Genomic DNA, 27,240 nt, shown 5'->3' with positions numbered 1-27,240 from the left:
GCTTCTGGCAGGCAGTAGCCGGGTATGACCCCGAACTGCGGCAAGCAATAGGGATACTTGAGCGGGGCATAGGGCAGCTCCGCTTCGCCTGGGAACTAAGAGGGTGCAGGTCAAGCCCGCTTTCCAGCACGGCTCCCCGGCGCTGAGGAGGACGAGCAGGGAGAGCGCAGGTAAGCGCACCCCCAGCCCCAGGCAAGGAAAACCGCGCCTTCCCGGAGCCGCCCTGTTTGCTCGGTTCATCCCGCGGGCAGCAAATTGCCCGGCGCTTCGTGAAGCGCCAGCGGCCGCCCCGCTGCACGGCCCCGCCGGCTGAGCCCCGCTCCGCGGACGTCCCCGCGCACGTTCCCCCTTTCCCCGAGCCTCCTTCCACCGTCCCGTCCCGCCTTCCCCTCTCCCCACCCACCCCGTCCCGGCTTCTCTTGGGCCACCCCGCTGCCGCGACCCCGGCCTGAGGAGACCGAACCATTCGGCCCGCGGGGGTGCCCCACGCCCCAGCCCCGCCGGGGGTGGGCGCGCCCCTGCGCGGGGCGGTGCTGGCTGCCGCGGGGGGCGGCTCCCGGCGGCGGGCGGTGGCGCTGGCGGCGGGATGCGCGGGGCAGCGGCGGCGGTGAGTGCGAGGCCTGGGAGCGCCGGTTCTAGGGGTGGCTGTAGCTCGCCGGGGCCGGAGCGGCCCCGCCGGAGGCGGTGGAGCTCTGCGGAGCTGCCCGCGGGGAGGGGGAGAGGGTCGTTACTGGGTACTCAGAATGTGTGCTGCTGCCAGCTCAGCTGCTCGCAGCTGCCCTCGGGTTTGGGCTACTTTGCTGAGAGTTTGTGTCCATCGCCTTCCCGGCCCTTCGCTTTTCTGACGGGTGGAGACGGACGGCTCTCCCCTTGCCGCCCGGCTTGTCGGAGACCCTGCACCTAAAAGGGATGGGGCTTCCCCCATGTCCCTCTCGGCGCCAGTCGCCTCTTCCTCTTTGTCCGGGTATTTCCCCACGGTGCTGGCTGGAGCTGCCGCGACCCTGCCGGCGAGTAAATCTTCTACCCTGGCCAGCGGCAGGGGCTTGGTGTGCCGGAGGCACGGAAGGAGCAGCGGGGCTTGGCTGGCTTTGCCGCCGTCAGTCAGCTACCTGGCGCGGAGGAGAGGCAGGACGGGGCTCTTTGTCCGCGCCTCTTTGTTAGCCGGTGGCTTTTAAAGCCGCCTACGGCGGTGCGAAGCTCCATACCCGGCGGAGCTTAGTGCTCGGGGCTGGGTCGGTTCTGGGTGTGGGTGCGCCTCGGCAGCGCTGAAGTTCAGCAGCAGGCACCCGGCATCGTGTCGCACGGCTTGCGGAAACCGGGGGCTTGGCTCCATCTCCCCTGACACGTTTGGAGCTCTAAGTCCCTCCATCGTGTAGCCCTGTCAGCGACCGGGGTGCGCTCCGGTGCCGCCCCGAGCTGCACACTCGGTCGTGGGGTCAGCCTGCACAGCTACCTGCTGCCTCCAGCCAGAGGAGGAAGAGGCTGGAAACAGCCCCCGCGCCTTCTCTTGCCCCGGCGCTGCCTGAGGAATGTCCCCATGTACTGCAGTGCAAACAGACTGGCTGTGCTTACATAAAGGCTTGAAGAGATAGATGGGCTTGCTGCTCCCACCGCTGAGTGCTTGTGTGAACTTACACGGCTGTTGTCAGTTTCTTTTCTCACAAATGCTCATCCTGCCAATGTGTCATCTCCGCACGCCTTGGCTCTGCGTGTGCCCGAGTCCTCCACGGCTGCGTCTCCAGGGCAGCTGAGGGGACATGGTGCCAGTCAGAACATGGTGAATATCGAATCTTTGTGCTCCACGTCCCCTCTCTTATGGGAAAAGAGGACGAGGAGAGAGGCAGTTTTGTGAGTTCCCACGTTTGGTGAACTTCCCAAATTTTTTTTTTCTTGCTTTACGTTCTCCTAGATAAGGTCCCCAAAGATAAGGTGTTAATGTGGGGAAGCAAGGGAGATTGGACAAGGTAAGCCACGTAGCGCTGAACGGAATCAGAAAGGACAAGGGTGAACTTGCTTCCCCACAGCAGAAGGAAGGATTGTGGGAGAGAGAGGAGATGAAATAGTCAGAAAATGGAATAGTGCCTAGCTCTGCTGTCAAGAGGAGGGGTAGGCTGAGCTAAGAGAGTAACAGAAAGAGATGCTTTCAGGGCAGTCCAGTAATTATATAATTTACAGAGCCAGCAGTACCATCTTTTGTTCACTTTAAGCAGCACCTTTTCCATACAATGAATTTATTTCCCTTCCCTTTTGACAAATGTTAAATTGACTCTTTTTTTTTTTTTTTTTTTTTTTTTTTTTCTGAGGGAATGGAAATCTTTGGCAGCAATCAGGACAGGAAGAACAGTAATTTTTTCCATTTTTTTTTTTCTATATTGGTTACTGTCTGTGCTTATCAGATGCAATTAGCAACCAGCTCCTTGAAAATATTCAGAGACACCAGTTGACTGTTGTTGGGAAGGAACAAAGCCCACTGTCAAAAATTTGAAATATTTTGATTTTTAGATAGGAAACAGGATGGGTGAGGTAAAGATTGCAGGTCCACCTTGAGGCTGGAGTTGGATCAGAAGGGCTAAAGGGATTTGGATGGGAAGGTCTTGTCTATCTTTTCTATTTGGAATTCCAGAGAAAAGCTGAAATAGTGAAAGTGAACGAGGGGAACTGCTGGTGACTTTTTGTGAAGGAATTAATGTTCACTGTATGTGAAGTGTTCTCTCCGTTTCAGTTTGTTAAATGGTTCATTCTGATGTGAGTAGCTGCCACTGTAGCAATCAGTGCTTCCCTCTGAATTAAAAGCTCTAAGACAATGCCCTCTTTTGGGTGTCTAGAGCAGATGCTGTTCATTTCGGTTTTGGTTTAGACTGGTGGCGCACATCCAAGATGCCAAGGGGAATTTCCCCCTTTAGATGGTTCTCCAGAGACTGCAGTGTAGGAGCAAACTCAATAAATGTGGCCAGGCTTAATTTTTCATACTCTGATCTCCTGCAGGTGGGATCAGTTTTGAAGTGAACTATTTTGACTTCCTTAATTACATTAGGTGCTGTAACTGCAGATATGGTCCCTTACTTGAGGGAACACAGCCCTGGGAGTTGCTGATCAGTGCTGGCCTGGGTTTGTGTGGGCAGGACCACGACTTGGTAGCACAGCAGCCACAGCAGATGCCATTTGAGCTGTCACTGTCATGATGTGGTTTGCCCAGCAAGTGTGACAGAAGTGTTTAGTCTGGGGGCTTGCCTCTGCCCTGAGAGTGCTGGGGAATGACGAAGCCTGAAAGAGCTAGAAGGGACATTTGGAAATATGGGGCAAGCATCTTCAGGAGGAGATAAATTGAGGAGAAATGGGCAAATTAAATGAAAGAGACAGAAACTGTCAGGTTAAGTGGGCACTGGAGAGAGCTGATTAACAAAAGGAAGTGTGAGACACAAAGTAGTGGTGAAAGAAATCAGTGCACAGGAAAGCAGATCATGGGCAAAGGTTGCCTGAGAGAGTGGGGAAAAGCAATAGACAGGGGGGGGAAGGTAAGGACAGCCAAGAAGGCCAGGAAAAAAATAAAACAGTAAATGATTTTTGAAACTCTTCTGATGAGTTTTCCTAGCTGCTTAGATTACCTACCTGCTGTGTGTTCATAATTGTGTTTTTTTTCTCAGCTCCCATCCCGAAACTTTAGATTAAGAAAGTTTGTGTTTTCTGGGCTGAGGGAGTAAGGATTATATTGGTCTTAGAATATTTGTGTACATCTATCCCTGCACCAGCTGCATGGCTTGTTTGGGGGTTTGTTAGTCTGCAAAATGAGATGTAAGCAACCACAGTCCACCAGCCACCAGCAGAGCTTTGTGTTTGCCATGTCTGTGTGAACTTTTGAAGTCTGGGTTTGCAGATCTTTACAGTACACTGAGATTGTCAGTAGGAAAGGAGTAAATTAAATAGTGTCAGAATAACACCAGGCAGCTGGTCACTACCAGTGTGGAATCGATCTTAAAGCTTAACTACCATAAAGATACCAAGACAGGAGAGAGGAGCATGACTTGAGGTTGGTTTGTTCTCTGCTAGCCCTGTTTTTCTGCCTGAAGAAAGGAGTTCATTGTTTTAGCAGAAATCTCTTCTGTCGATGGCTTTTCTTCTAGCAAAAAGGAATGAACTCCCCTTCTCACCTCAGCTGATCTGAGTGAGCCGGTACAGATGAAACAGTGGTTTGTGTGATGTGGTTTGTGTGACTGCATCTAACGTGGTAGCAGTGATGTCTGTGAAAATGTGCCATTAGAGTGGGTGGTCTAATCGCTTGTTCTACCAAATGCATAGGACTGAGAGCAGATTCGTTGCAAAGTGTCCTTTAACAGTTTCAGCTCCAGATAAGAGTAGCAGCTATGGCACAAAAGTTGAAAGGATTCAACCTTTTCATTGCTGTTTTTATTTGGACACACTCAGTGGTTGATGTCTTACGTCAATGGTTAAATGCTCAATTTGTAGTGACCAAGCGATAGTATTTACACCATAATGAATGGTTTCATTCCTGATGTGCACTTGAAATTGTCAGTTGTCATGACCTGATTAAAATGATTACATGGTTTCCATCTACTGGAAATTTATCTGACAATACCTACAACATCAGTGCTTGTCAAGGAGGGAATTGTGCTTTATGCAGTTGGACAGAATAATTTAACATGTCGTGTTTTGGTGCAGCTTTTTGAGTGGCTGGGGGTAGTCATTCCAGTAAAATGAATGTGGCTTATGAGGGGGGTAAAGCTGGTCAGAGTGTTTTCTGTGCCTATGGTTGCACTGCCCTTTTTCTGCCTCTTCTCTTAATGTCTAACATGGTGATTTCTCAGAGGAAAAGCCCTGAGAACGACTTCCTCTGCCGCTCCCTTTTCCACATCGGAAACCTGCAGGGTTGCAAGGGAGTGACTTAGTCAAATCTGCTTCATGAGTATTTGATTTTTGATTGATTTTGTGTTGGTGAAGGTGCCAAGCTGTGAGCTTTGGGAACTGAAACACCCTGTGCCCCTAGTCGGACCCTCTGCTCGCTTGCACCACTGGGATCAGTGTGTTGCAGCACCTATGTGGTGAAAAGCCAAGGAGTGGACAGACTTTAGGGCTAAGCTGGCAGGAAATGAGCTGCAGCTTAGGGCCTGATATGTTGTGTTGCTGGGGAAGAGGAGGAGGAAATGAAGGATGTTTAAGGTGACCTTTAGATAACAGCCTTGCCAAGTTGCTTGGTTTTTGGCAGAGATGTCTGTGTTTTCTCTTAAGGATGCTAGTTTATGGGTACAGCATCTCCACTAAATTATGCAGATGCCTTTCTGTGAATATGTTGTTCCAGTTAGTCAGTAGGCTCTAAGCGTTTGGGGAAAGATGGTTTTGCACTTAAGTGGTTTTGGAGGTAAACTATAGATCCCAGGAAGTTTTACTTTCCCATCAGTTTAAGCCTATCAAGACTTTTGTTTGTAAATAAGCAGAGTAACTCAGGTGGAAATAATGGGCTTGATTTAATCAGGAGCAAGTACATTGTCCTCAGATGATGCAGGAAAAGGTAAATCAGTTTGGTAATGGAGCAGCCCATTTATGCACGTAGGTGTGCAGTGCCGTGGGAAAGTTCAGTCTCCAGGCACAGAAGCCGTCAGCACTCACTCACCGAATGTTGCTGGGGGTGTAAAAACCTAGGGCTCTCTTGTTTCCAAAACAGTGTGTGTTTTATTGGAACAGTGGACCCTAATAAGTTGAAAACGTTCTTGTTTAAGAACAAATTAAACTCTGGTGATGGTGACAATGATGGGGCTTTGTCCTCACTCTCCACCACGTGGGGTTTCTTCTGTTGTCACTGGGTGGCTGTACACTGCAGTAGGAGATTCTGGTGAGAAGTGTGAGACTGTTGTCAGGGCCAGGGCAGGCAGGATGGGAGCTTCCAGGAGCCACTGGTCATGTTTTGTGAGAAACTGAAAATGAAGAAACAGTGAAAAGCAGAAAAGCCTTAAAGGAGAGATGACCAGATGCAAGACCTCTGTTTTAGCAGTGACTGTTTATTTTCAGCCAGAGGAGCACTTTAGTAGAGTCTGGGGCGTTGCAATCCCCTGGGCTGACAACGTCAGAGCAAAGTAGGTGTTAAAGGGAGATGGTACCAGCCCTGGCAGAAGGAAAGGAAGGGGCAAGTGCTGAGATCACACCAAGTCTGTGGCTAATGCTGGATAGAGCTGTACCTTGTGTCTGGGCTGACCTGCAGCTCTAGGCTCCTCCACCAAGGGACTGGAGTTCTTACTGTAAAGCCACCCTGTGTTACAATATCTTGCTTTTGGAATCCTTTGACTCGCCGCCCGCTTGAGCCATGAATCACTCTTTCTTCTGGTCGTTAGTGAAACAGAACTTAATTTGGCCTGGGCAGTGTGGAGATGAAGCATGATTGGTAATGCTGTATACATTCACTTCAGATGACTTTATAAATCCCAGATGAAATCATTTTGCTTTCTTCCAGCCAAGGCAGAGTGCACGTCTGCTCTGTAACGAGAGTCAACCTCACTGACTCTGAGGCCCTGCATAGCCCTCATCTGAAAGAATATCATCTGATGAGACCAGATAAACTGTGGATTTTGAGCTGTTCATTTGCTTAGCTCATTAATTCATTAATTGTCTTTTGTTTATGCTCACAGAGAAAGAGCCTTAGAAAGCTTTTCCTCCTACAAAAGCCAGTTATTGCTAGGTGACAAGTTCTCTGATCTTCCATCCAGTAAGAGAAGAGATATGTAATGAGTTCTCAAACCTGAACTGAAACCATATAAATATTTAACCTTAAAAAAAGACACTTTCAGCTAGTAGCAAATCCAGGTATTTACCAAAATTAATTTGATTGAATTTTCAATCACACAGAAACCCTTCCTTCCCAGGTGTTCTCTCCTGAATGTTTGTTACAATGATTGAGTGGTAGCCATCATCTCATGAGCTAGAAAGGATGGGGGTTTTGGGGGGATCTTACCACTGACTTCAACCATAAAGCAGCAATGTCAGAGAGACAGGGAATCAAATCATGTGTTTTCCTTCCTTTTAAAGCAACCCTTTCCTCTGTATTTTTAATTCCAAGTTGTCTGCATTTTGGTTTCCTGTTTGATGAGGTGGTTATGCTTCTGTTACAGAACAGTGTGAAATACTGAGAGTCACTAGTTTTCTGTGACAGGTGGGACATGTCCTGCAGACAGAAATTTTTGTTTCTTTTCTGGGCAGCTCTGAGCTTGAAGTGCAGTATGGAGGTCACACAATCTATATGCAAAGGTGGTAATGTGGCAGCAGTTTTAGCAGGATTTCTGTCTGAGTCCTTCATATTTCATAGGCAGGCAGGAGGCAGAGAGGCAGCTGGACAGGTGAGAAAGCCACTGTTGACTCTTGCTGAGTTTAGCAGCCTGTTGGCTGCAGCCCTGCCTAGGGCCCCAGCCCTAGCAGGGGAGGTGTCTGAATGCTGTACAAATTTTGGGTCTGGAGGATGCAAGGCAAGCTGTAAGGAATTAGGGAAGGAGTATCTCCATGGGGTGGAAGATGCAGTGGGGGGGATGGTAAATGTTTCATGTCAGCAAAATAACCTGTTGAGCACGAAACTCGGGTTGAAAAGCTATCTTCTGTCCAAGCTGTTTCCCACCACTTGCTCTGGAGAACTTCAGCCCTGTGGTGCTGGAGAGGCAAGATGTGGTGACTGAGCCTCCACAGGAGGTGCAGTGCTCTGGAGGTCTCCTTCCTACCCTGGCTCCTTGGAGAGCAGTGCTATTATCAGGGAACAGTAGCTCACCTGCTGTTGGAGGAAGCTGTTAGGGTGAAGCCCACCTCTCACTGTGAGGAGGGGAGAGATGCCCAAAGGGTTGGAAATTCTCTTTTAGGAGTGAGGAAAGACCACTGCAGAGGAAGAGAAAGCACTGCCAGGTGAGATCAGTGCAGGGGATTTACAGGGCGAGAAGAGAGGAGAGGCAGGGTCTGGCCTCCCATGGGAGAACACCCTGGGGAAGCAGGTGAGGTAGAAGCCTGGCATGATGGTGAAGGAGACTCACTCTGCAGGGATTAGCAAGCCAGCTCCCTTCTCCTAGGGCTGGCCTCCCTGGTGAATGATGTGCAAGAGCATGGCACGAGAAGTCTGCACAGCAGAGACCTGAAGCGCTGTGGTCACGATGACTGCAGTTAATTAAATAGGTGGCTGGTCTCTAGACAGCCCCAGACATCTGTCTCCATTCTTCACTTGTTTTTCTGCTGCCTTTCTATTTGCTTATTCCCAGTTAAAGCCCAGAGGACCTGCAGATGGTCACCATTAATTTTGTCACTTGATGCAAATTTTGTTTAAAAGCTTTTTTGTCGACCTTTTAAAAGCAGATGTGTGTATAAAAAGAATAAGCCAGTCTTTTAATAGAGCAGCTCACTAGGGAACTTCTGCTTGGAGTTAGATTCAATTTTAGTCTTTAGTGGCTGGGATTGAATTTTGGAGTTTCTTCTGAGCCAAGCCTTTCCTGTAGTGTATCATTTTTTAAAACAATCATTTTCCAAAGTAAACTTTGAAGAATCTCTTTGCTTTCCTAGGCTGGCTTCTTGGGAACCTCAGAAATCACTCTGTGCCAAAACATCTTCTGTGTTTTGGGTCACATACCTGGTTTTTCCTGTGTTTCTTTTGTGATTGCAGGATGCTGGTGTTGTGTGGGCTGAAATTGGCCTGTGGGCTTTCAAAAACACTAATCTTGCTGATGATCTCTTAGGGAAGCCACAGAATCTCAGGCAAAACTCGGGGTCTGTGACTAGTAACTGCCTGTACACAGCCAGGACTGTAGATAACACCTGATTAGCAAATCATGTGAACTTTTAAACTGATAAAAAACAACTGCAGATTCATTCTTGTTTCAGTTTTCATATTAAACATCACCCTCTCCAAATATCTTTGAACATTTACTTTTGAGTTGGTTTTGGAAATTTTACCTTAAAAAAAGCCAATTTTGTTCTACATTATGCATTTGAAGGATGTTCTCAGAGTACACTTCTTAACATATTTTTTTGTTGTTGCTGTTACTTGGTTTGCAGGTCCAACATTTATGTGATTCATTCAAATTAGTGTTGTTTTAACCATCCTGTAGAAGATGAATATGATGCCAAACAGAAGTAACCTCTCCTTTCAGAATGCTGGATCAGGTAATCAATCAATAATTTGTTTGTTTGGGGGTTTTTGGTGGGTTTGGTTGGTTTTTTTGGTAAATGTACTGAGATCTTTCAGAATTTGTTACTGATTTTGGTCCTTTAAGCCTCCTGACACATGGAGAAGATCAGTGCTCTATTCTTATTCCATGTCTAGCTCCATTTACCAGCCAAAATAAGGCCACAGCTGGATACTCTGCAGACATCCAGCCCTCCCCCATCAGCTTCATGCCTGGGTGGAACAGATATCGGTAACCCCCCCAGCTAAACAATGTGGAAAAGGAAGAAAAGGAATGAAGTGGAGGGAGGGGGTGTGTGTGGAGAAGAGAATATAAAAATGGAAGCATTTCCTTGTGCCTAGCTGCAGGCAGCAGATGCTTTGCTAAGCAGATGAGCTGTGTACGGTGCAGTGGGGCTGAGATGCACGCAGGATTGATCGGGGCACACCACCTTCAGTCCCAGCCTCAGTCCCTACAGCAGCACCCAAGGCAGGCCTCAGCCTGGACGTGTAATGCATCTTTCTTCCCAGACATGACCCTAAAAATAAACAAAATAAACAAGATCTGCTCTGTGGGAAGCAGTTATGGTCCTGTTAGAGACGTGCTGCTGCCCAGTTGGGATTTAACTGTGTGACTGCAAGCCAGGACCGAAAACACAGAACTGGCACAAAGTGTAGCAGAAGGAAGTTGAATCCATGCATCTGTGATTTTATACACCAGCTGGACTGAAGTTTTAGTCTGGGACTGATCTAACATGAACAATTCCATTGGTATAACTGAAACAAACACACAAACAAACAAAAAGCCCAGTTAAAATCATTAAAATCTCCATTGTATCTCCCTAAACAGAGGTGTGTGGACATAGCACTTAGGGACATGGTTTAATGGCCATGGTGGTCTTATGTTGGTGGTTGGACTTGATGATCTTGGAGTTATTTTCCAACCAAAACAATCCCATGATTCTTTAATAAATCAAAGCAAATAGCTCAGGAAAAGGAGCTCAGGTGTAACTGTTGCCTACAGAAGATCTGTTTGCTGTTCCAGCTGTTGTGTAAATCCACACACGGAATCACAGACTTGAGGCTGGAAAAGACCTCGGAGATCATCAAGTCCAGCCTATGACCTAACACCACACCATCAGCTAAACCATGGCACCAAGTGCCACATCCAATCTCTTCTTGAAGACCTCCAGTGATGGCCACTCCACCACCTCCCTGGGCAGCCCATCCCAGTGCCCAATCAGCCTTTCTGTGAGGAAGTGCTTCCTAATATCCAACCTAAACCTCCCCCAGTGCAGCTTCATACCATACACTCTTGTCCGGTCACAAGTTGCCTGGGAGAAGAGCCTGACCCCCACCTCACTACAACTTCCTTTTAAGTAGTTGTAGAGAGTGATAAGGTCCCCTCTAAGTCTCCTCCAGGCTGAACAACCCCAGCTCCCTCAGCCTTTCCTCATACAACTGACATACAGCTGACATCAAGCCAGTAACATTGTGCATGGAGGTGTTTATACCTTGGTGACATCAAATCTGGAAGTGGTAAAACCATTTGCACCTAGGCAAGATTTAAGGCTTTATAGATGTGGTGCTGAGGCATGTAGTTTAGCATCAGACTTGGTAGAGTTAGATAATGGTTGGACTGGATGATCTTAAGGGTTTTTACAACAGAAACAGTTCTGTGATTCTGTGACTACAGGAAGGTACTGTGACCTTTTCTTCCTGTACTTATATGGAATTCAAGTACAATGAACCCTTCATAGCTGTGGTGAACAGGCCTGAAAGTTTCCATGACTTAACTTGTTCTTTGGCAACAGCATCCAGTCTGTAGGATTAAATGTGCCCCACTGGTGTTGCAAGGGAGTAATAAACAATTATTAATGTCCTATTAATGTGTCTGCTAAGCTATTGGTATAGGAAACAGTGGATTTCATGCAAAACATCTGAACTTCAGATGTACTGAAGTTGGGATTTGGACAGTACAATTTTGATATGAGATGAGCTTTCAAGAGAGAATTGGAAGAGGGAAGGAGGAAGAGATGAGGCCATAAATTAGGATGTGTTCCACAAGCAAAGTATACAAGGCATATACATTGTGCTTTCTGTCTGTGCTCTTAAATAACTTTTACATCCTCTTCTTCCTTATAAGATCATTAATATGATGAATGCCTGCTCTTTTCCAGGTGGTTTTCCTTTGTCCCAACAAGAGTTCTGTTGAATTTTGTGGGTCATGTTCCTCCTGCTGTTCATTTGAGCTCTGCCATAGCTGTCAGTCAAAAATGGTGAAAAACAGCTAAAAAATGCAAAGTAAATTGTCAGATGTGAGAAGCAGTAGATTCAGTGCTCACAGTGCTGATGGTCTGATGGGGAGAGCTCTGTGAACTTACTGGTTCAAAGGCAACTTAAATAGTTGTGTCATCATAAGCATGTTAAAATTGCAGCAAATGCAATTCATGATCAGCATAAGAACATTAAATTCAGTGTAGAAGTAAGCCTGAGGCATACTTTTGAAGCTGTAAGTTAATGTGTTTGGCCACTGCCAGAGCTTGTAATTAACACATGCTTAGCCAGGGCCAGTATGCTCAGGAAGGTTTCATTTTGGCTTCTTCATCTGTCCTGTGTCCTGTTCCCTCTCTGTCCCTGGGAACACTGACTCCCTTTTATCTTCTGCTTGTTCAATTGCATGATTGAGAAGACAGGCAACCATCATTAAAGTTACCACTTTGTGCCTTAAGAATTGAGGAGAGTGTGTTGTGAAATACTTACCAGAGTTTGTGCAGAAGCAGCCTGTGCAGCAGAGGTTTAGTGAACAATGCCCTGGGCAGTAATGAATTCCAGGTTGTTTTTTTTTCACTTTCTTAGCCAGGAAAGTCCCAGAAGCAAGTAGCCACTCAAAGAAGCTTTGCCCCCTTGCACTAGATAGCTGAACCTAGTGATGCTCAATGAAACTGGGTCATATCAGCTCTGGTGGGGGTTGGGAATCCAAATGTTGTGTCCTTATCTGAAGTGGTACTTGGAAGAGGATTAGAGTATTGCCTCTGAGGATTTTAAAGGCGCTTGACACATTTGGATGTTAGGTTTTCCTGTCGAGGCTGCCTGAGAAGCTGAGGTTGGGTTTCTCACAAGATGATTGGAGTTACAGGTGAAATCTCACTGAGCCGAGCGTAAATCCCAGGTTTGACCCTTGTTTTCAGAAGGAGCACTGGCTGGCACTGCAGGAACTGACACTGAGAGTGCTTTATCAGTTCAAAGCACAGCCTAGCACACCCGGGGAGCTGCTGTAAATGCTAATGGTGCCATTTCTACATCAGCTGAGGTCTGCAAGTGCAAGCCTGCTGGGGGTTCTGTTTACCTCCTGCAGTGATTGACGCTGTCAGAAGCTGAATTCCTCTCTTTGCTTTTGGCAAAGTGGTGCTCAAAAGTCTAGGCTGGAGTTTGATATATCCACCACAGCAATGGCTTTTTTGGTCAGTGTCCTCTTCCAGAAGACAAACAAACATTAGAACCTAGAACCTTAAATCCCTGCCAGTATTTTTAATGGTCATGTGTCTTCATTGCTCTTTTGAATGAAGACATGGAGCCCAGCCCTGGACTTTGTTAAGGCTATCTTTTAACTGAAGTGTCCTTTGCAGATGTAGTTACAGCTTTATATTTTAAGAGCACAGAGCTGAAACAACTTGAGAAATGGGCCTCAGTTTTGTACTTTTCAGTGAAGCTTTGCAGAACAATCCACAGAGAAGCACAAAAGTGACAAACTCCTACTTAGCTTTGAAACTGAGCTCACTTGGGCTCAGCTGCACTAGCTGCACAGGTTGAAAGAGGAGGCGGTGCAGAGCAGTAGCTTAGAATACAGAATAATTTTGCTTGGAAAAGCCCTTTAAGATCATTGAATCTGACCCTCTGCTTAACATCACACTGGCCATTAAACCATGTCCCAAAGTGCCATGGCCACAGGTTTCTTGAACACCTCCGGGGATGGTGACTCCACCATCTCCCTGGGCAGCCTGTGCCAGTGCCTGACCACACTTTCTGCAAAGACATTTTGCTGATATCCAACCTAAACCTCCTCTGGCAGAACTTGAGGCCAGTTCTTCTCCTTCTGTATCTTATGTTCTGTATCCTGAGCTCTGGGAGACCTGTGTTCAGTTCTTTCCTCTGCTGTCTGCTTTGTGTCTTCTGTCTGCACCTCACAGCCTCAGCTGTGAAATATCAGGACAGTGATGCTTCCTTCATGGACATCTCCAGAGACTCAGGTTTGTGAAGGCTGAGCTCCAGGCTACTGCAGTGGATAGTAACCTAAGAAAGGGAGTAGCCTCTTTCCAACTGTGTTGCTGATTTGTAGCAACAACTATGAGTTGTTCTGCCCAGGGAGGTGGTGGAGTCACCGTCCCTGGAGGTGTTCAAGGGGAGATTGGACGTGGCGCTTGGTGCCATGGTCTAGTTGTGAGGTCTGTTGGGACAGGTTGGGCTTGATGATCCTTGGGGTCTCTTCCAACCTTAGTTATACTGTGATACTGTGAGTTTGGTGATGTTCCTCAACTCTTTCTTTCTTGGTCTCCCATCTTTTGCAAAAACAAAGATGGCAAATTGTGTCCTTTCCTTTGCTTAATGACCTGGGACATGATAAGCACAGTAATTATTACCAAAAGGGGCTTTTTAAGGTAATATATAGGCATGCACATACAAGAGGCTACTTGCTGAAAGTATTCTTTTTTTCTCCCTTGTTTTCTCATCCTTACAGATTCCAGTAAGATTATGGCAGAATACAGCCACACACAAAACCAGATGGAATTACAAAATGCTGGTCTGGGAAAGGGTTCTGTGGCAAATTCCCTTGAAAACGGTCTTCAGGATATTATGGAAAACCTCAGCACGAAGAAATATTCATCAAGTCTCAAATTTAAAACAAATGGGGACTATGCTGGCTCATATTTAACCCTTTCACAACCTATACCAGTTAAACCTAATTCTTCCTCCAGTGTCAAAAATATACATTCTATTAGCAAAATTCAAGGAGGCAAGCAGTTTGCCTGTGAAAGCCCTTATCTGCCAGACAAAAGCATCTCTGTGAAGCATTTGGGCTCTCTGTCAGGCACATCTCCATCCCTCGGTGGGTACAGCTTAGGAAGGACAGACTTTGATATGCATGCCAGCAGAGAAAATGAAAAGTCCCTTGGACACATGGATAAGTTCCACTACTCAAAGTACAGCCAGAAAAACAAGTCCTATGACAACGTTTACTTCCCAGGAATGCTGGAGACAAAGAAAATCTCAGGCTCTCTTCTGACCATGTGGAATGGAAGCTCAGGGAATGAGCTGATACTTTCACCTGCTAGCAATTCAGGGGCGGCCAGCATGCCTTCTAGCCCAAAGCAAGGCAGGAGGATGAACGTTGACAGCCTGGCCCCTCACATAAAGCCAGTTAAGCAGAAGGATGTGATGGAGACTCTGAGTTCCCGGCCTAGGAAGTACTCTGGTGGATCTCTAAGCCATATGGGAATGTACAGTCGCTCCCTACCCAGACTTTACAGACCAACAGAAAGCCAGCTGGTGCCATTAAGTTTGCCTCCCAGAAGCTCTCTGGGTAACACTAAAAGGAAAAAACTCGGAGACAAAGATCTACCTCAGAATGCTTTAGATGCCGATAATTACCTGAATTTTTCTTCTTGCAGCTCAGGGGTTTCCCCACACACAAACTCTGGCTCTGGGAACAATCCCTACGTTAGCTCCACCCTCAGTGTCCCTGCAAGCCCTCGGATAGCTAAAAAAATGCTTTTAGCACCTTCTCCCCCGTATCTTCCTGATGATTTTGATAGACTTGGGCTCTCAGGAACAAGTCCCAGTAGTTCTTTTTCCCCAGTGGATTTCGACAGGTCATTCTCTGTCCGGAGAAACCTTTCCACCAGTTCTGTGGAACTCGATGACCCAGATCTGGACAGCTACAGGCAGACGCCTAACTCCATGCAGAGCTCCATGAGGGAGCGGAAGAGCAGCATTAGCTCCATTTCAGGAAGAGAAGACCTCATGGACTATCACAGGAGGCAGAGGGAAGAGCGGCTTCGGGAGCAGGAGATGGAACGGCTGGTAACTTTTCCTCTTGAGTTTTCCCTGGCAGTTAGGGCTTACAAAGTGCCCATCCCATCAGGAGGGTACAGCAAAGCAGAAGCTGCCATGTTTTCAGTTCAGGTGTTGCCTTCTTCAGGGGCCTGGTTTGTTATCTTGGTCCCTGAAGCTAAGGCTGAAATAGCTTGCTGCTGTAACAGCTCAGAGTGACAGTACCATTCAGCCAGCTCAGAGAAATGTTGGAAACCGTGTCAGTTGTGTTCAGCCAATGGGCTCAGTTAAAACATCTGTGTACATAAAACCCACAAATTGCCCTGCAGGGATCCAGCAGTGCATATTAAACTTGGTAGTAAAATGTAATGTACGTGTTACTGAAGCAACCTTTGAGTAGGAAACAAAAAGAGCTTCAGAACACACAAAGGTGGTTGAAACAGCTGCTTATTCAAATTGTCTCTGAAAGGATGCATAGCGTCTCCTAAAAGCATTTTCTCAATGGCTACAAGAATCCCTGGCCCTGTTAAGGTGCATTCATACTGCACTGATTTCACTGTCAATATGGGAGCCAGGGTCATTAGATGGGCTGGGTTGTGTTTGCTGAGTCTCAAATCTGAGATAGGAACTTTCTGTGTAGTGAAGTGCCTTGTGCACTAGGGTCCGACTCTTCCATACTGTGTGTTTGAAGCAAGGCAGGCAGAAGAAAACTGCAGTACTGCTTGGAGAACATCATAAACATAATCCTCCACTTTAGAGGATTAGGCTGCTCTCTTGTCCAGATAGGAAGTGTTGAGTGTGTGTGTTAGCACCAGCACTGCTATCCTGCTGGCACAGGCTGCTTTTGGGGTGTTGTGTTCGGTAGCTGCTGCTCACTTAGAGGTTCTCTCTTAACAGTAAAATCTATGCACACATTGTAATTTGACCTGGTATCTGCCCTTGGCCTCTTCTAGTTACTTTCTTTTTTTCTTTTCTTTCTTTCTTTCTTTCTTTCTTTCCTATATAAATTATTCTGTGACTTTTGTTTGTGCTTAGTTTGCTTTTGAAGTGATACAGGCTCCTCTGGAAGTTTGCAATTTGAGCTCCTCCCGTGGCCTGCTTGTGAAATCACATAACCTGCTGGCTTTGCCCAAAGAAATAGTGGGAGAACGAAACAAAAAAAACCAGAAGAAGAATAAAAAGTCCAAATAGTGCAAATAGATATTTTAGGAGTTTTTGGGTTTGGTTTGTTTTTTTTCTGAATGATTTAAATGTCCAGATTTTAATTTGTTCCCACGTGTCAAACAGACATACGTGCACTTCTGTAGGATTTGGTGTTTCTACCTCTCTTTTGACTTGCCTTCTACGGCTGGGCTCACCCCAGCTAGCTGAACCCTGGTGCTGCTTCTGTTCTACTGGTGGGTCACAATCTGCTTTGGCTTCCTCTGCAAGCCAGCTGACCGGACGCTCGCTGCCTCTTGGCTCGGGAATGTTTGTACAAGCTTTGCAGGAGTGGAAATCAGACTTAGCCACTGCTGAAGCTAAGCCCAGGAGCCATTTAAACAAGGGGGAAAGTATCACTGTCATCTAAGAATATTCAGTTAGTTACTGAATTCTTTAAACCCTTTTTTTAAAGGGAAATCTCACTTTTGCTTCCCGTCTGAGGTAAAAGCCCAGCTCTGGTGTTTCAGTCTTTCTCTTTAGCACATGGGGAGGTGGGGGCAGGGTGGAACAGCACAGACAGACAGCGTAGTCAGATAGGTATTAAGGCCATTTGTTTTGTTTGAGTCTTGTTCATTTGGATAGCGCTGAACTTGTTTTCTGCTGCGGGATGTGAGGCAGTACAGCGTGCTTCCTCTAGGTGGTGGTAGGTGCCTAAAAATGACATCGGCGTGATCCCTTCCAGGGGCCGGCCGCCCCAGCGGATCCGTAAACGTACGCTTGTTAATGAAGGTTTACTCCATGCAGGAGTTGTGCTGGGAGAGGTTTCAGTTGACTTCTTACCAAAGCCCAAACAAGCAGTAATAAAATTCAAGAAGCTTACTCCGTAGTCCACTTTTGTTTGCAATCAGGAAAACGCTGTATTTCATTGGGTTTGTTCAGCAACTAGGAAATAATACAGAGTACCCCTGTGCCTGGTTTGCATTGCTGAATTGCAATGGAGTAAAATGTGCTCCTGTGATGGGAAAATGAGATTAAAATGGTTTTTTTGAAATGTTCCAGGTGGTGCTGCTATAAAATTGTGGTTAACAGAGCTTGTGTAAATTTCACACACAGCCTGGAAATACCTCATACATTGGTTTATAAATTTGTGTTGGCTCTGTGTCTTTTTATAGGGCCAACCTGTGAGAGTAAGAGGTAACCCTTACAGGAAGCCTAGCCAAGCAGACAAAGACTAGATCAAGGTAATTTTCCCCACTGCTAGGATCTGACAGTACAGTGTTACAGATTAGCTGCTTAGTTTAGTTTGGTAAATGGACAAGTGCCATATAACAGAATTAGAAACCCCCCATAGAATATAACTAACACTGACAACTCGGTAAACTTGCAGGAGCATTCCATTTTCATTGTGTTCCAACACATTTCTCCGGGATCTTCAGTAATGCAAAGTGTGGATTACATAGACTTAACTTTCACAGCTCTGTTTTACACAAATCAACAGAATGGGCCAGGAAAAAACCCAAATTTTAGGAGACCTATTCTCATGTACAGAACTTAAGTGTTGCACTGGAGCTGTGGGCTTCAGGCTCCTGCCCTCAGTGTGATTTGCAAAGGAGCACCTGTGTGGGCGCTGCAGGGGCAAAGGGCACTAATCTGAATAACGTTCTTATTTTGGAAGTCGACTGCATTTCCTCATGAGCTGGATGTGTGCCTGCAGATGCAGGAGCTAATTCTGCAGAAAGTTGTCTACTCGGCTTCTCTCTGGAGGCTGGCTCTGCTCTGTGCCATTCACCTCTTCTGCTTTTACCAGTCTGTACTGAGAAGGTAAGAAGGAGGTGGGCCAGTCTGGTCCCTGCAGCCTGGTCCCTGCAGAGCGCCTCCATGCAGGTTCCTGTGCTCTGAAGGGCTGCCTGCGCGTTGCCTCCGGCAGGCGCGAAACCTCAGCACGTTCTTGGAGTTCGGTACTGTCCTGTAGACTGTAGTGAAACAAAGACTGAAAATGAGAACATCATTTGGGCTGCAGTGAGAATCTGATACAGGCTGGGGCAAAGGGAGAAAACAGGGAGCTGTTCTCAGATCTAGCTTGGAAATAAGCAGCTCAGTACTTGGCTGATACAAAATCACCAGCTCTTTAGAAACGCAGGAGGGAAAGAGAAACCCTTCTGCTGCCTCTTGGCTGTGTGGTACTGGATGTATTTGTGAGAAAGTAATTCTGGGATTTTCTGTTGCTCTCTTACCTGATTTCTTTGCCTCTTCCTCCCTCCCTCCCCACCATCCTTTCTGAGTAGCTGCTGCTCCAGGTTTTGCTGTGAGGCTGGTTGGTAGCTTGCCCGTGCAGTTTTTGAAGAGCAACAGTGGAAGTGTACTGTTCTTTCATAGCTGAAAAGAAGAATGGCTCTTCAGCAGGCAGTGGGACTGGCTGCAGGGACTGGCTGTAATTCTCATTAGCAGTGGTCACAAAGGGTAGGCTGCACTTGTATTTTTAATGAAATCTGGGCTCATCCAGTTGCTAATGTCGCTTACCTAAAAAGCTTCCTGCTTGCCGCAGCTGATTTACCAACTTCTGCCTTGACTGTCCAGATGCAGTTTTACCTCTACAGGTTTGTAAACATCATGTAAGTGAAATGCAGCAGTTGAAAAAATCCAGGACTCACTGAAATGATTGCTGCTTAAAAAAACAAGGAGGTTTTTATCTCTGCTATTTTGGAATGTTTTTCTTTACAGTGGGCCAGGGATGTCACTTAATGTCATTGCTAATAACAGAGGAGAGTTGTTATCCCCTTATCCCACCCTTCTCCTTCAGCACCTGCAGCCATCCATAGGTGATGTATAGCTTTGTCAAAGACGGGAGCAGTGAAGCTGCTCAAACACAAAGTGCACAAGACCTGTGCAGCTCTTTTTGTAGCAGGTAAGAAACCCACAGAAAATGTGGAGATGTTTTAGTCTCTTAGAAAGGACATTTTATGGGGAAGTACACTGAAAGGCTTACAGGATTTGATTCAGCACCTCTTCTTCCCAACTAGAGTGAATTTTAAAGCAATGTTGTTCTTTTGGCATACCTTTTTTCCCCCCTCTGCTGTCTTCAGCATCACAAGTCACTTCTGCAGCATTTCTTGTGAAATTGTTGAGTGGATTTTCCACATGCTACTGCTTCTGCACTTTTTATTGCAAGGTTTCCTAGCCTTGACTCAGAAACACACACTGGAAACAGTTAAATGCAGGTGTGCTGGAGCTGGGATGAGTTGGCTGAAATGAAATGATGGGAACAGAGCGTATAAAATAACCACAGAGCTTCCTGTCCATAAGCCTTGAGCAGGTCAAAATAGAAGTGAGAGATATCAGTATTTCTGTAATGTGGCCGAAAGCTCATCAGGAATGTTTCAGAGGCTGGCAGAGGTTTCCCTGCAATTTTTAAGCTTTCCTGAGCATCTGAGACTTGGGGAAATAAAGAAACCAGAATCCCTTTTTGTTTTCCCCCTCTTTTTTTCTTTTTCCCTCTTTTCTGACTGCTTGGCAAAGAGCAGGCTTGCTGTAAGAGCCCCTTACCTGGCTAGGGACAAGCAACAGCTGTGCTTTGAAATGTGTCATTTCCTACTATTATTATTGAAAGGCTAGCAACTTGGCCTGGAGTAACCTGATATGTCCTGTTGTTGCAGGGAAGGATGAGACTGCAAGTCTCGATGCCATGTTTGCCATCTGTAACCGTTACGGGTGGAAAGGGCTGAGTGGAGCCATCACAGCAGAGCCACTGCTCGGAACTGGGTTGTATGGCCAAAAGGCTTAGCAAGGGGGAGGACAGCGGCATTGGAGGGGTAAGGGGAGAGGCTTAGGGTTTGGCAGTGGAAGGAATGAGGCTTTGGGGAGTTATGCTGATCATGGGTTGAAGGATGTTTACAGAATCTGCTGGACCCATTTCATGGAAAACAGAACCTTGCGATTGCTGCCCTGCAGCTGCCCCAGGCTCTGTCATCTCAGTGGCTCATCTCTGCCAGTGCTGTGGCAGGAGGCTTCAGAGCAAAGCTGCAGTGGGAACCTGGGATAAGTTACCTAAAGGCAAAATTACTGTCTCATGGTGCTCTCTGGGTTGGGTAGTGGTTGGAGATGGATGGGTTCAGATGGGTTCTCCAGCACAGAAACGCAGCGCTTAACCATGGGTGATGCAGGGTGATGTGGACCTGTAGTATCTACAGCTGGGTAGTCTGTTGGTAGCTGCATGAAAAGCTGGGTGCTTGTGAGCCAGTGCTGAATTTTGGTACAGCTTCAGTGGCTTGCTGCAGGGAAAGGGCAGGCAATGCGTTTCCTGAATGCAGTGCTTGATCCTTGTTTTCACTTTCTGCTGGGCATAGAGGAGTGTCAGAAATAGCTGTTTTGCCAATCCTGTTTGCAAATGTAATGGCACATAGAGCTTGGAAAGTGAGTATGTCTGCAGTGGTTGCTGGGGCTTTTGGGCTTTCTTTTTAAATGCTACTAAAACCCAAGCAGTATTTCCTAGAAATCAGAAATGAGGTCGCTAATGCAGGTGTTAATGCCAAGCATGGAACTCTCACGGTGGTCTTTTTTCCCAGCAGCATTTTCAATAGGCTTATGGTAAGCTATTTTGTATTTACATTGTTTTTCTACTTAGCAAAAGAAACACAGAATTATGTAAAAGCATGATCTCTTACAAATGAAAAGCTGAAATAATTTCATCTTGCATTCCTGTAAGGAAGTGATGCATGCAGTAAAATCAAATATAACTTTCTGATACTTTTTGTAAGTCATTAGAGATCTAGAAACCCTTTGGAAATTGAATGTTCACAGAAACTTGAAGCATGTTAGGTCAAATTGGCAGATTCCCAAGTCTGAAATGTTATATTAAATTGAGTTAACTGGTAAATAAAGATTTCCTTCATTTCTGTGCTTTTGACATGTTCTGGTTTAGATGCAATGCTTTCTTTTTCTATGTATGCTCCCCAAACTGTCTCAAACTAGGGACTAATTCTCTCCTAAACCAGGGAATCAAAGTCAGTAAAGCAGAAAATCCAAGAAAGTCAGGAATGAGTGAGTTCATGGAAAATGTGTGAGATACTTTGCAGCTTAGCAGGAGTATAGTGTAAGTGGGAAGTGGGACAGTCGGTGAATTATACAGTGAACTCACTGGACATGTGTACCTAGAAATGCAGCATGGTGGCAGCAGCCTGAATAAACAAAACTGAAACTTTCTATGTCTGAAAGATGAGTAAGAGGATGTCTTATTTAAGTAGCTCTTCATGTCTGTGAGATGTGCTTTTCATTTTTTAAGTAGTTCTTCCACATTATGAGTCTTCATTTTGCACTGTAATTATGAATATCTGGTTATTATCTCTAAGTACTGGAGGCATCTATGGAACTACAGGACTTTAATGATACACTCCAAAAAAAAGGCAAATTAGCTAAACTTAATTACTTTAGCTGACATGAGACACTTAGGACAGTATTCTCTTTTTAAACCAGGAGCGGCAGCGGCTGGAGACAATCCTCAATCTGTGTGCGGAATACTCCAAGCCTGACAGCGACCCCTCTGCAGCTACAACAGTTGCTGATGTGCAGAAAATTAACAAAGAACTCGAAAAACTTCAGCTGTCTGACGAGGATTCAGTGTTTGAGGACTCCCAGATGAATCTGGAGCCGAGGTTCAGAGGCCACCTGAAGTCATCAGCCAGCGACTCAGATTTCTCAGAGCTGAGCAGCCACAGCCGTGGCACCGCTGCCATCTTCTCCTCGCGAGGGCCAAGGGCTGACGACCGCTTTGAGGAGAGCACCAGGCCTCCACCCTTCACTTTGCCCAGCTTCCTGAAGGATGCCCCTGAGTCCTCCTACCTGAGCATCACACCAAAGGTAGGAGAAGCAAGTGCAATCCAGGACTGACTGCTTGAAGCCGTCCCCTGGGAGTTGGCTGTGCGGGCAGGGGCCACAGTTAGTGTGCTTGGGGTGTGAGAATTAATCTTGGACCTCATCTTAGCAGCCAGTGAGTAATGAATTAATTTTTGTGGAAGCTATTGGTACTGGAAGGTGGTTTATTTCAGAGGGTTGTACAATTCAGGAATTTTAAGATTTTCTGGGGGAGAAAGATTTGCTTGATCAACTATAGCTTGTTAAATAAGGAGGGGTTCAGGAACTTGGTTTAGTGCCATGCTGGCATGTACCAGGGAAGGGATGCTCTGCTGTCTTGTCCCAACCTGAGACTCTTGTCTTCTGTAAGAGGAGCTTTTCTTATAGGCAAACTGAAACAGTTGCACAAGAGCTGAAAAGGAGTTGCCTGGGCCAGAGGCACTGTCCTGTCTTGTCTCTCAGAGCTGGACATGAGCCACTTGTCAGGTCAGCTGTTGCTTCTCCTGGGGCATGCAGTGGCAGCCAGCCTCCTGCCTCTAACCCAGCTCTGAGCCACAGCTTCTTTCCTCTGTACTTCACACTGCTCTTTTAGTTACTGAAGGGAAATTGTCCTTCAAAAAAACCCCAGAGCAACAGCCTTCCTAACAACTTCCTTCAGCTAAGGCAGCAGCAGCCTCCTCCAGTCTGGTGCAGGGGCATTTCATCTTCTTGGGTCAGTGCCTAGGCGTTGGTGTGCCAGAGCAGCAGTGCTGCAAATCCTGCTGACAGGCAGCCTGGTAACTAGCTATGCTCAAGAATTACAATCAGGAGCATAGTTAAGACCAAGAAAAGCCATGAAAGCAGGTTTCTGTATAACAAATTCACACCTTTCAAATACTTCTGTGTTTTTCCTTTTTACTGTTGTTTATACATTGTATGAGCTTCAGCATGGTTATATGCTGAACATGAAGTGTACTTAACCTCTGCTGAACTTATCTCTATAATCGCTTGTGGTTTCAACCCACCACGCACTAGAAATGTGTATGCATACAGGAGAGAGTGGTTTGATAGGAAAACATTTTGTCTTGTAAAGGGGTATCACTCTGGAAACCTGCTGAGCTGGAAATCTTTTGGCGTGAAATTACATTGGGCCAAGTGTGCTACTCCAGCTTTGCTTGGTCTTTCTGTGTTGAAAAGGTAGTAAGACATTTCCCTTAAAAGTTGGTTTGGTCTTGCATTTCTTTCCCATTTGTTGCTTTCTTCGTGCAAGTCAGAGATCCTGTTTTAAATCCTTATTAGGAAACTGAAATCCAAGATGTGGTTTTAGCATTATTCCAGCAGGACACCTGATAAAAAGAGGCTTCCCTGCTAGAATTACTGCTGCTAATCAAGGAATGCTGTTCATTCACTCATTGTGCAGGGTGTTCTGCCTAACTTTGAGAAAAGCAGTAACAAGCAGCTGTGTCAGTGAAGCACAGTTCATTGTTTCAAAGTCTCAGGATCAGAACTATTCAGGATAAAATGCCTGCTCTCAGAGCAGCTTTTCACCAGCTGAGCTGATCCTCTGCTGAGCAAGGCTGTGTGGTCCAGGGGTTAACAGGAAGCTGTGCATGCCGCTAACTTCTCCTTCTGCTTGGGGACAATGAGTGAGCAGCCTTACCAAAGTAATTGGATTGCAGCCCCCCTGGGGTCAGGTTACATGAAGAATACGTTTGAAACTCAATGCTCTTTGATCTTTGCAGACACAGGATTGGAGATATTTTCTTAATGTTTGATTCTTGGCAGGGTTATCCAGTAAATAAATGGCAACAAACAGAGTATCATTAAGCATTGCTTCCTGAGAGGTGACTGGGGAGGCAGAACCAACTTTTGTCCTTATTTTGTAGATACTGCCCATTTTACTGACTGATGACAGAAATGTCCTCACCTACCTCCTGGCTTTTATTTACATTAAGAGTAAATTTACAATAAGAGAATCTTCATCTCTCTAGGTCATTTTTATAAAGCAAAAATGGGATTTTTACAACCTAAATAGCACATTATGCAAAGAATTCTCTAAGGTTAGGTTTTAATAAATTCCTGTAGAGTTAATAGCATTTATTGTTAAGTGTAGTATTTGCTTCCAGTGCCTGGAAGTATTATATTCACTGCTCTTGTATACCTTCTAAATATAGAAATAGCAATATAGTAGGTATGAAATATGTAACAGATTGAAAACCAGCATGCAGTACTTGTCTAAAATGAGCATAATATGAAAAGGGGAGGAAAAGACAGTGCTTACCTCTTTTTCTAATGAACTTCATGTAACATGCAACTCAGATACCAGAATGTGCAAGTGATGAGCAAAGAGGGCAGGAGCTTGGTCGACTGGAAGAGGAGCGCATAGCAATACTAAATAACTTAGAAGAACTTGAGCAGAAGATCAAAGATTTGAATGATCAGATGGATGAATCCTCAAGAGAGGTATGAAATGTGTTTTGGTTTTAAATGTCTTGCTTGTTGGGTATGTCTACTTATGGGTTCAGCAAGTACACAGGGAACTCGTGGATGTATGTAGCCTTCATATGCTGTTGTTTTCACCAGGATTAGGCACAGAATCAAGGACCTGGCTGGCTTCTACTTTGAAAGTTATTTTTCCTTGCTTGGAAGATGGCTGTGATGCTCTGATTAGCCTTTCCCAGCTGTAACCATTATACTCCTAAGTGGAATTAGAACAATCTTGCTTGTTTAATGGTCATTCAATTGATCTAAATACTTTATGTCACTTGGGAGTTTTATGGTGGTATCTCTGTGACTGTTTAAAGAGAAAGGAAGTGAGACAACTTCCTTTCAAACCTCCTTGGCTTTACAGTGGCAAGGGTCTGTTGGCACCCTCTTGACTTCTGGAATCTCACAGTTGCAGGCTAAGCTGGCCAGGAATTTGGGTTGAGCTTGATCCAATTATCAGTGACAGGAAAGAAACAGCTGCTCCAGAAGGTTTCCTATGGAGCCTGGGCACAGGGGGTTGGTGTGGTGTCATAACTGGAGGAGGCACAGAGCAGAGATAGAAAAGAGTGTTGGAAAAAAGAATCTTCAAACTAAAGTTGGTTTGGACTTGACTTTTCAGTATTTTGTGTTGCAGTTTTACTTTTTCTCAGATTTATCTCTTTTAAACTTACTTTTTGTGGCAGTAATGCTTTTTTCCCCCCTCTGGTTTTTTCTTTATTTTTTTTTTTTTTTTTTTTTACTTTTTTTTTTTTCCTTTTTTTTTTTTTCCTTTTTTTTTTTTCCTTTTTTTTTTTCCTTTTTTTTTTTTTTTTAAAGAAAAAAGTTCTCTTGTGAATAATCACCAACTCATTCCCCCCTCCCCCAGAAAATAATGTATGTCAAGAGCTCTTCTTAATCTGGACTACTTCTGAAAAATGTTTTGTGTTCCTAGTTGGATATGGAATGTGCCCTTTTGGATGGGGAACAGAAATCTGAAACAACAGAGCTGCTGAAAGAGAAGGAAATACTGGATCATCTGAACAGAAAAATAGCTGAGCTGGAGAGAAATGTTATTGGTGAAAAAACAAAGGTAATTGAACTGTCTTAGCTGGCTGTGTGCTCTGTGCCCCTTGATATTCAAAATACATGTATATGGTGAATATATTGCTGGAAGTTATTTTATGAAGTAGTGCCTATAGGTAAATTTACTTGATAAATATGGAAGAAAAGAATAGTGGTCTCACTGGCCTCTCCCTGTAACAATCTTGTTTACCAAGGTATGCTTGACAAAAAATACACTGCAAACATGAGTGAAAGTATTTTTGAGTAATAAGAAATACATATAGGGCTTGGACCTGGGGTTATCTGTTGCTTAAAAGAACTGTATTAATTGTACTGTTCTACTACCTTCTGTATTAATTGTACTGTTCTACTGCCTTCCATTGTAGGTTACATACTCTGAATATTAATTTTTTTTCATTTACAAATCTTTTCTTAGCAAAGGACTAGAGTGAAAGAGGGCTGCAGTTTCAGAAGGTGGCTTTATCTCTTATATGCAATGACATGTAAACCATCTGTCAACTATGTAATTTTTAAAGCAATTACATTGATTTTGTTTACTGACTGACATTTATAGTACAGTGATTAAGTTCAAGGAATTAAGTAGTTCTCCTGTGCAGCCCAGATACTTGATTGCTCTCAGATATGCAGCAAATATATATCGGCATATATTTGCAAAGTAGGACAGCACCATGAAAAAATTCGAGCTACAGAAATGCAAAAGGTCTGCAAGACAAAGCTGTGCCCACTCAAACCAGGAAGCACTGGTTCCTTCCATCAGGCTCTCTACTTGCCTTCTCCAGGGAGGATGTTCCATGGCCAATAATATCTCAAGGTCAGGAAGTTTTTCCAGGGCTTCCAGCCAGTAATGTTTCATCCTCTACCTCGTAATTTAAACCTGTCACTCATGGGAATACTCTAGCTATCCTCTCCCCAAAAACACGTCTGGAAGTCGTCTGCATGATTTGCTTTTGCTTAGACAAGCATTTTTTGCTTTTCCACAGTCCCCCTCTAATTCATAACTTGCAGCTTGCATTGTTTTATACTGAGCTTTTTGTTTTCAGTTTCTTCTTGCCCTGTAATGAGCCTGAATGCTCTTTTGTGGTTGTACTCATCAGACCTGTGTCTGGGAAGGAGAGTGGAGCTCCCATCTCTCTGCCTTGTGAAGTGACAGAACACATCCAGCTGAAGCTTGAACTTTTGTGGAATTTCCTGCCTGCACTTTCCCTTGCTCTTGTGTACCTCTCAGTGATCCTTCAGCTTTCAGTGTTGCCTGTGGTCACTTTATAATTGTTCCGTAAAATATGCTCCATACCTGATTTTTAGTATAAAGATGAGTTTAAAGTTGGTAACAGTAGATAAGTGGTACAAGCAGATGCTCTCTAAAAGGATGCTGCTAGAAGCTTTGTTTAGTAGATGATAACAAATAATGTATCCAGAAATTCAACAAATCTCTTTTGCCTTTTGTGTTTGTTCTCTAGTAGCCTCAAAGTTCAATGATACTAATGGAAATCATTCTAAAACCTGTAGGTTGTTTAACTTTCCTTGCAGTGATATGA

At 45.2% G+C, this 27,240-nt stretch overlaps 1 protein-coding gene across 5 annotated transcripts in view; it reads left to right on the top strand.

Moving 5' to 3' along the window:
* Positions 1–9,023: 9,023 nt before the first annotated feature.
* The window catches only part of PHLDB2 (pleckstrin homology like domain family B member 2), a 54,139-nt gene continuing 35,922 nt past the window's right edge, over positions 9,024–27,240 (top strand). For all 5 annotated transcript variants that reach the window (XM_054163341.1, XM_054163338.1, XM_054163340.1 and 2 more), the window contains exons 1-5: positions 9,024–9,135; positions 13,875–15,217; positions 21,800–22,183; positions 24,476–24,619; positions 25,575–25,712. In XM_054163341.1, coding sequence (XP_054019316.1) covers positions 9,084–9,135; positions 13,875–15,217; positions 21,800–22,183; positions 24,476–24,619; positions 25,575–25,712 — 2,061 coding nt within the window. In that variant the 5' untranslated portion in view covers positions 9,024–9,083. The remainder of the gene's footprint in view (positions 9,136–13,874; positions 15,218–21,799; positions 22,184–24,475; positions 24,620–25,574; positions 25,713–27,240) is intronic.

The sequence above is a fragment of the Dryobates pubescens genome, chromosome 8 (assembly GCF_014839835.1).
Source record: "Dryobates pubescens isolate bDryPub1 chromosome 8, bDryPub1.pri, whole genome shotgun sequence".
NCBI lineage: Eukaryota > Metazoa > Chordata > Aves > Piciformes > Picidae > Dryobates > Dryobates pubescens.
Note: the sequence above shows the minus strand (reverse complement) of the source record. Positions and strands in the feature narration are given on the sequence as shown.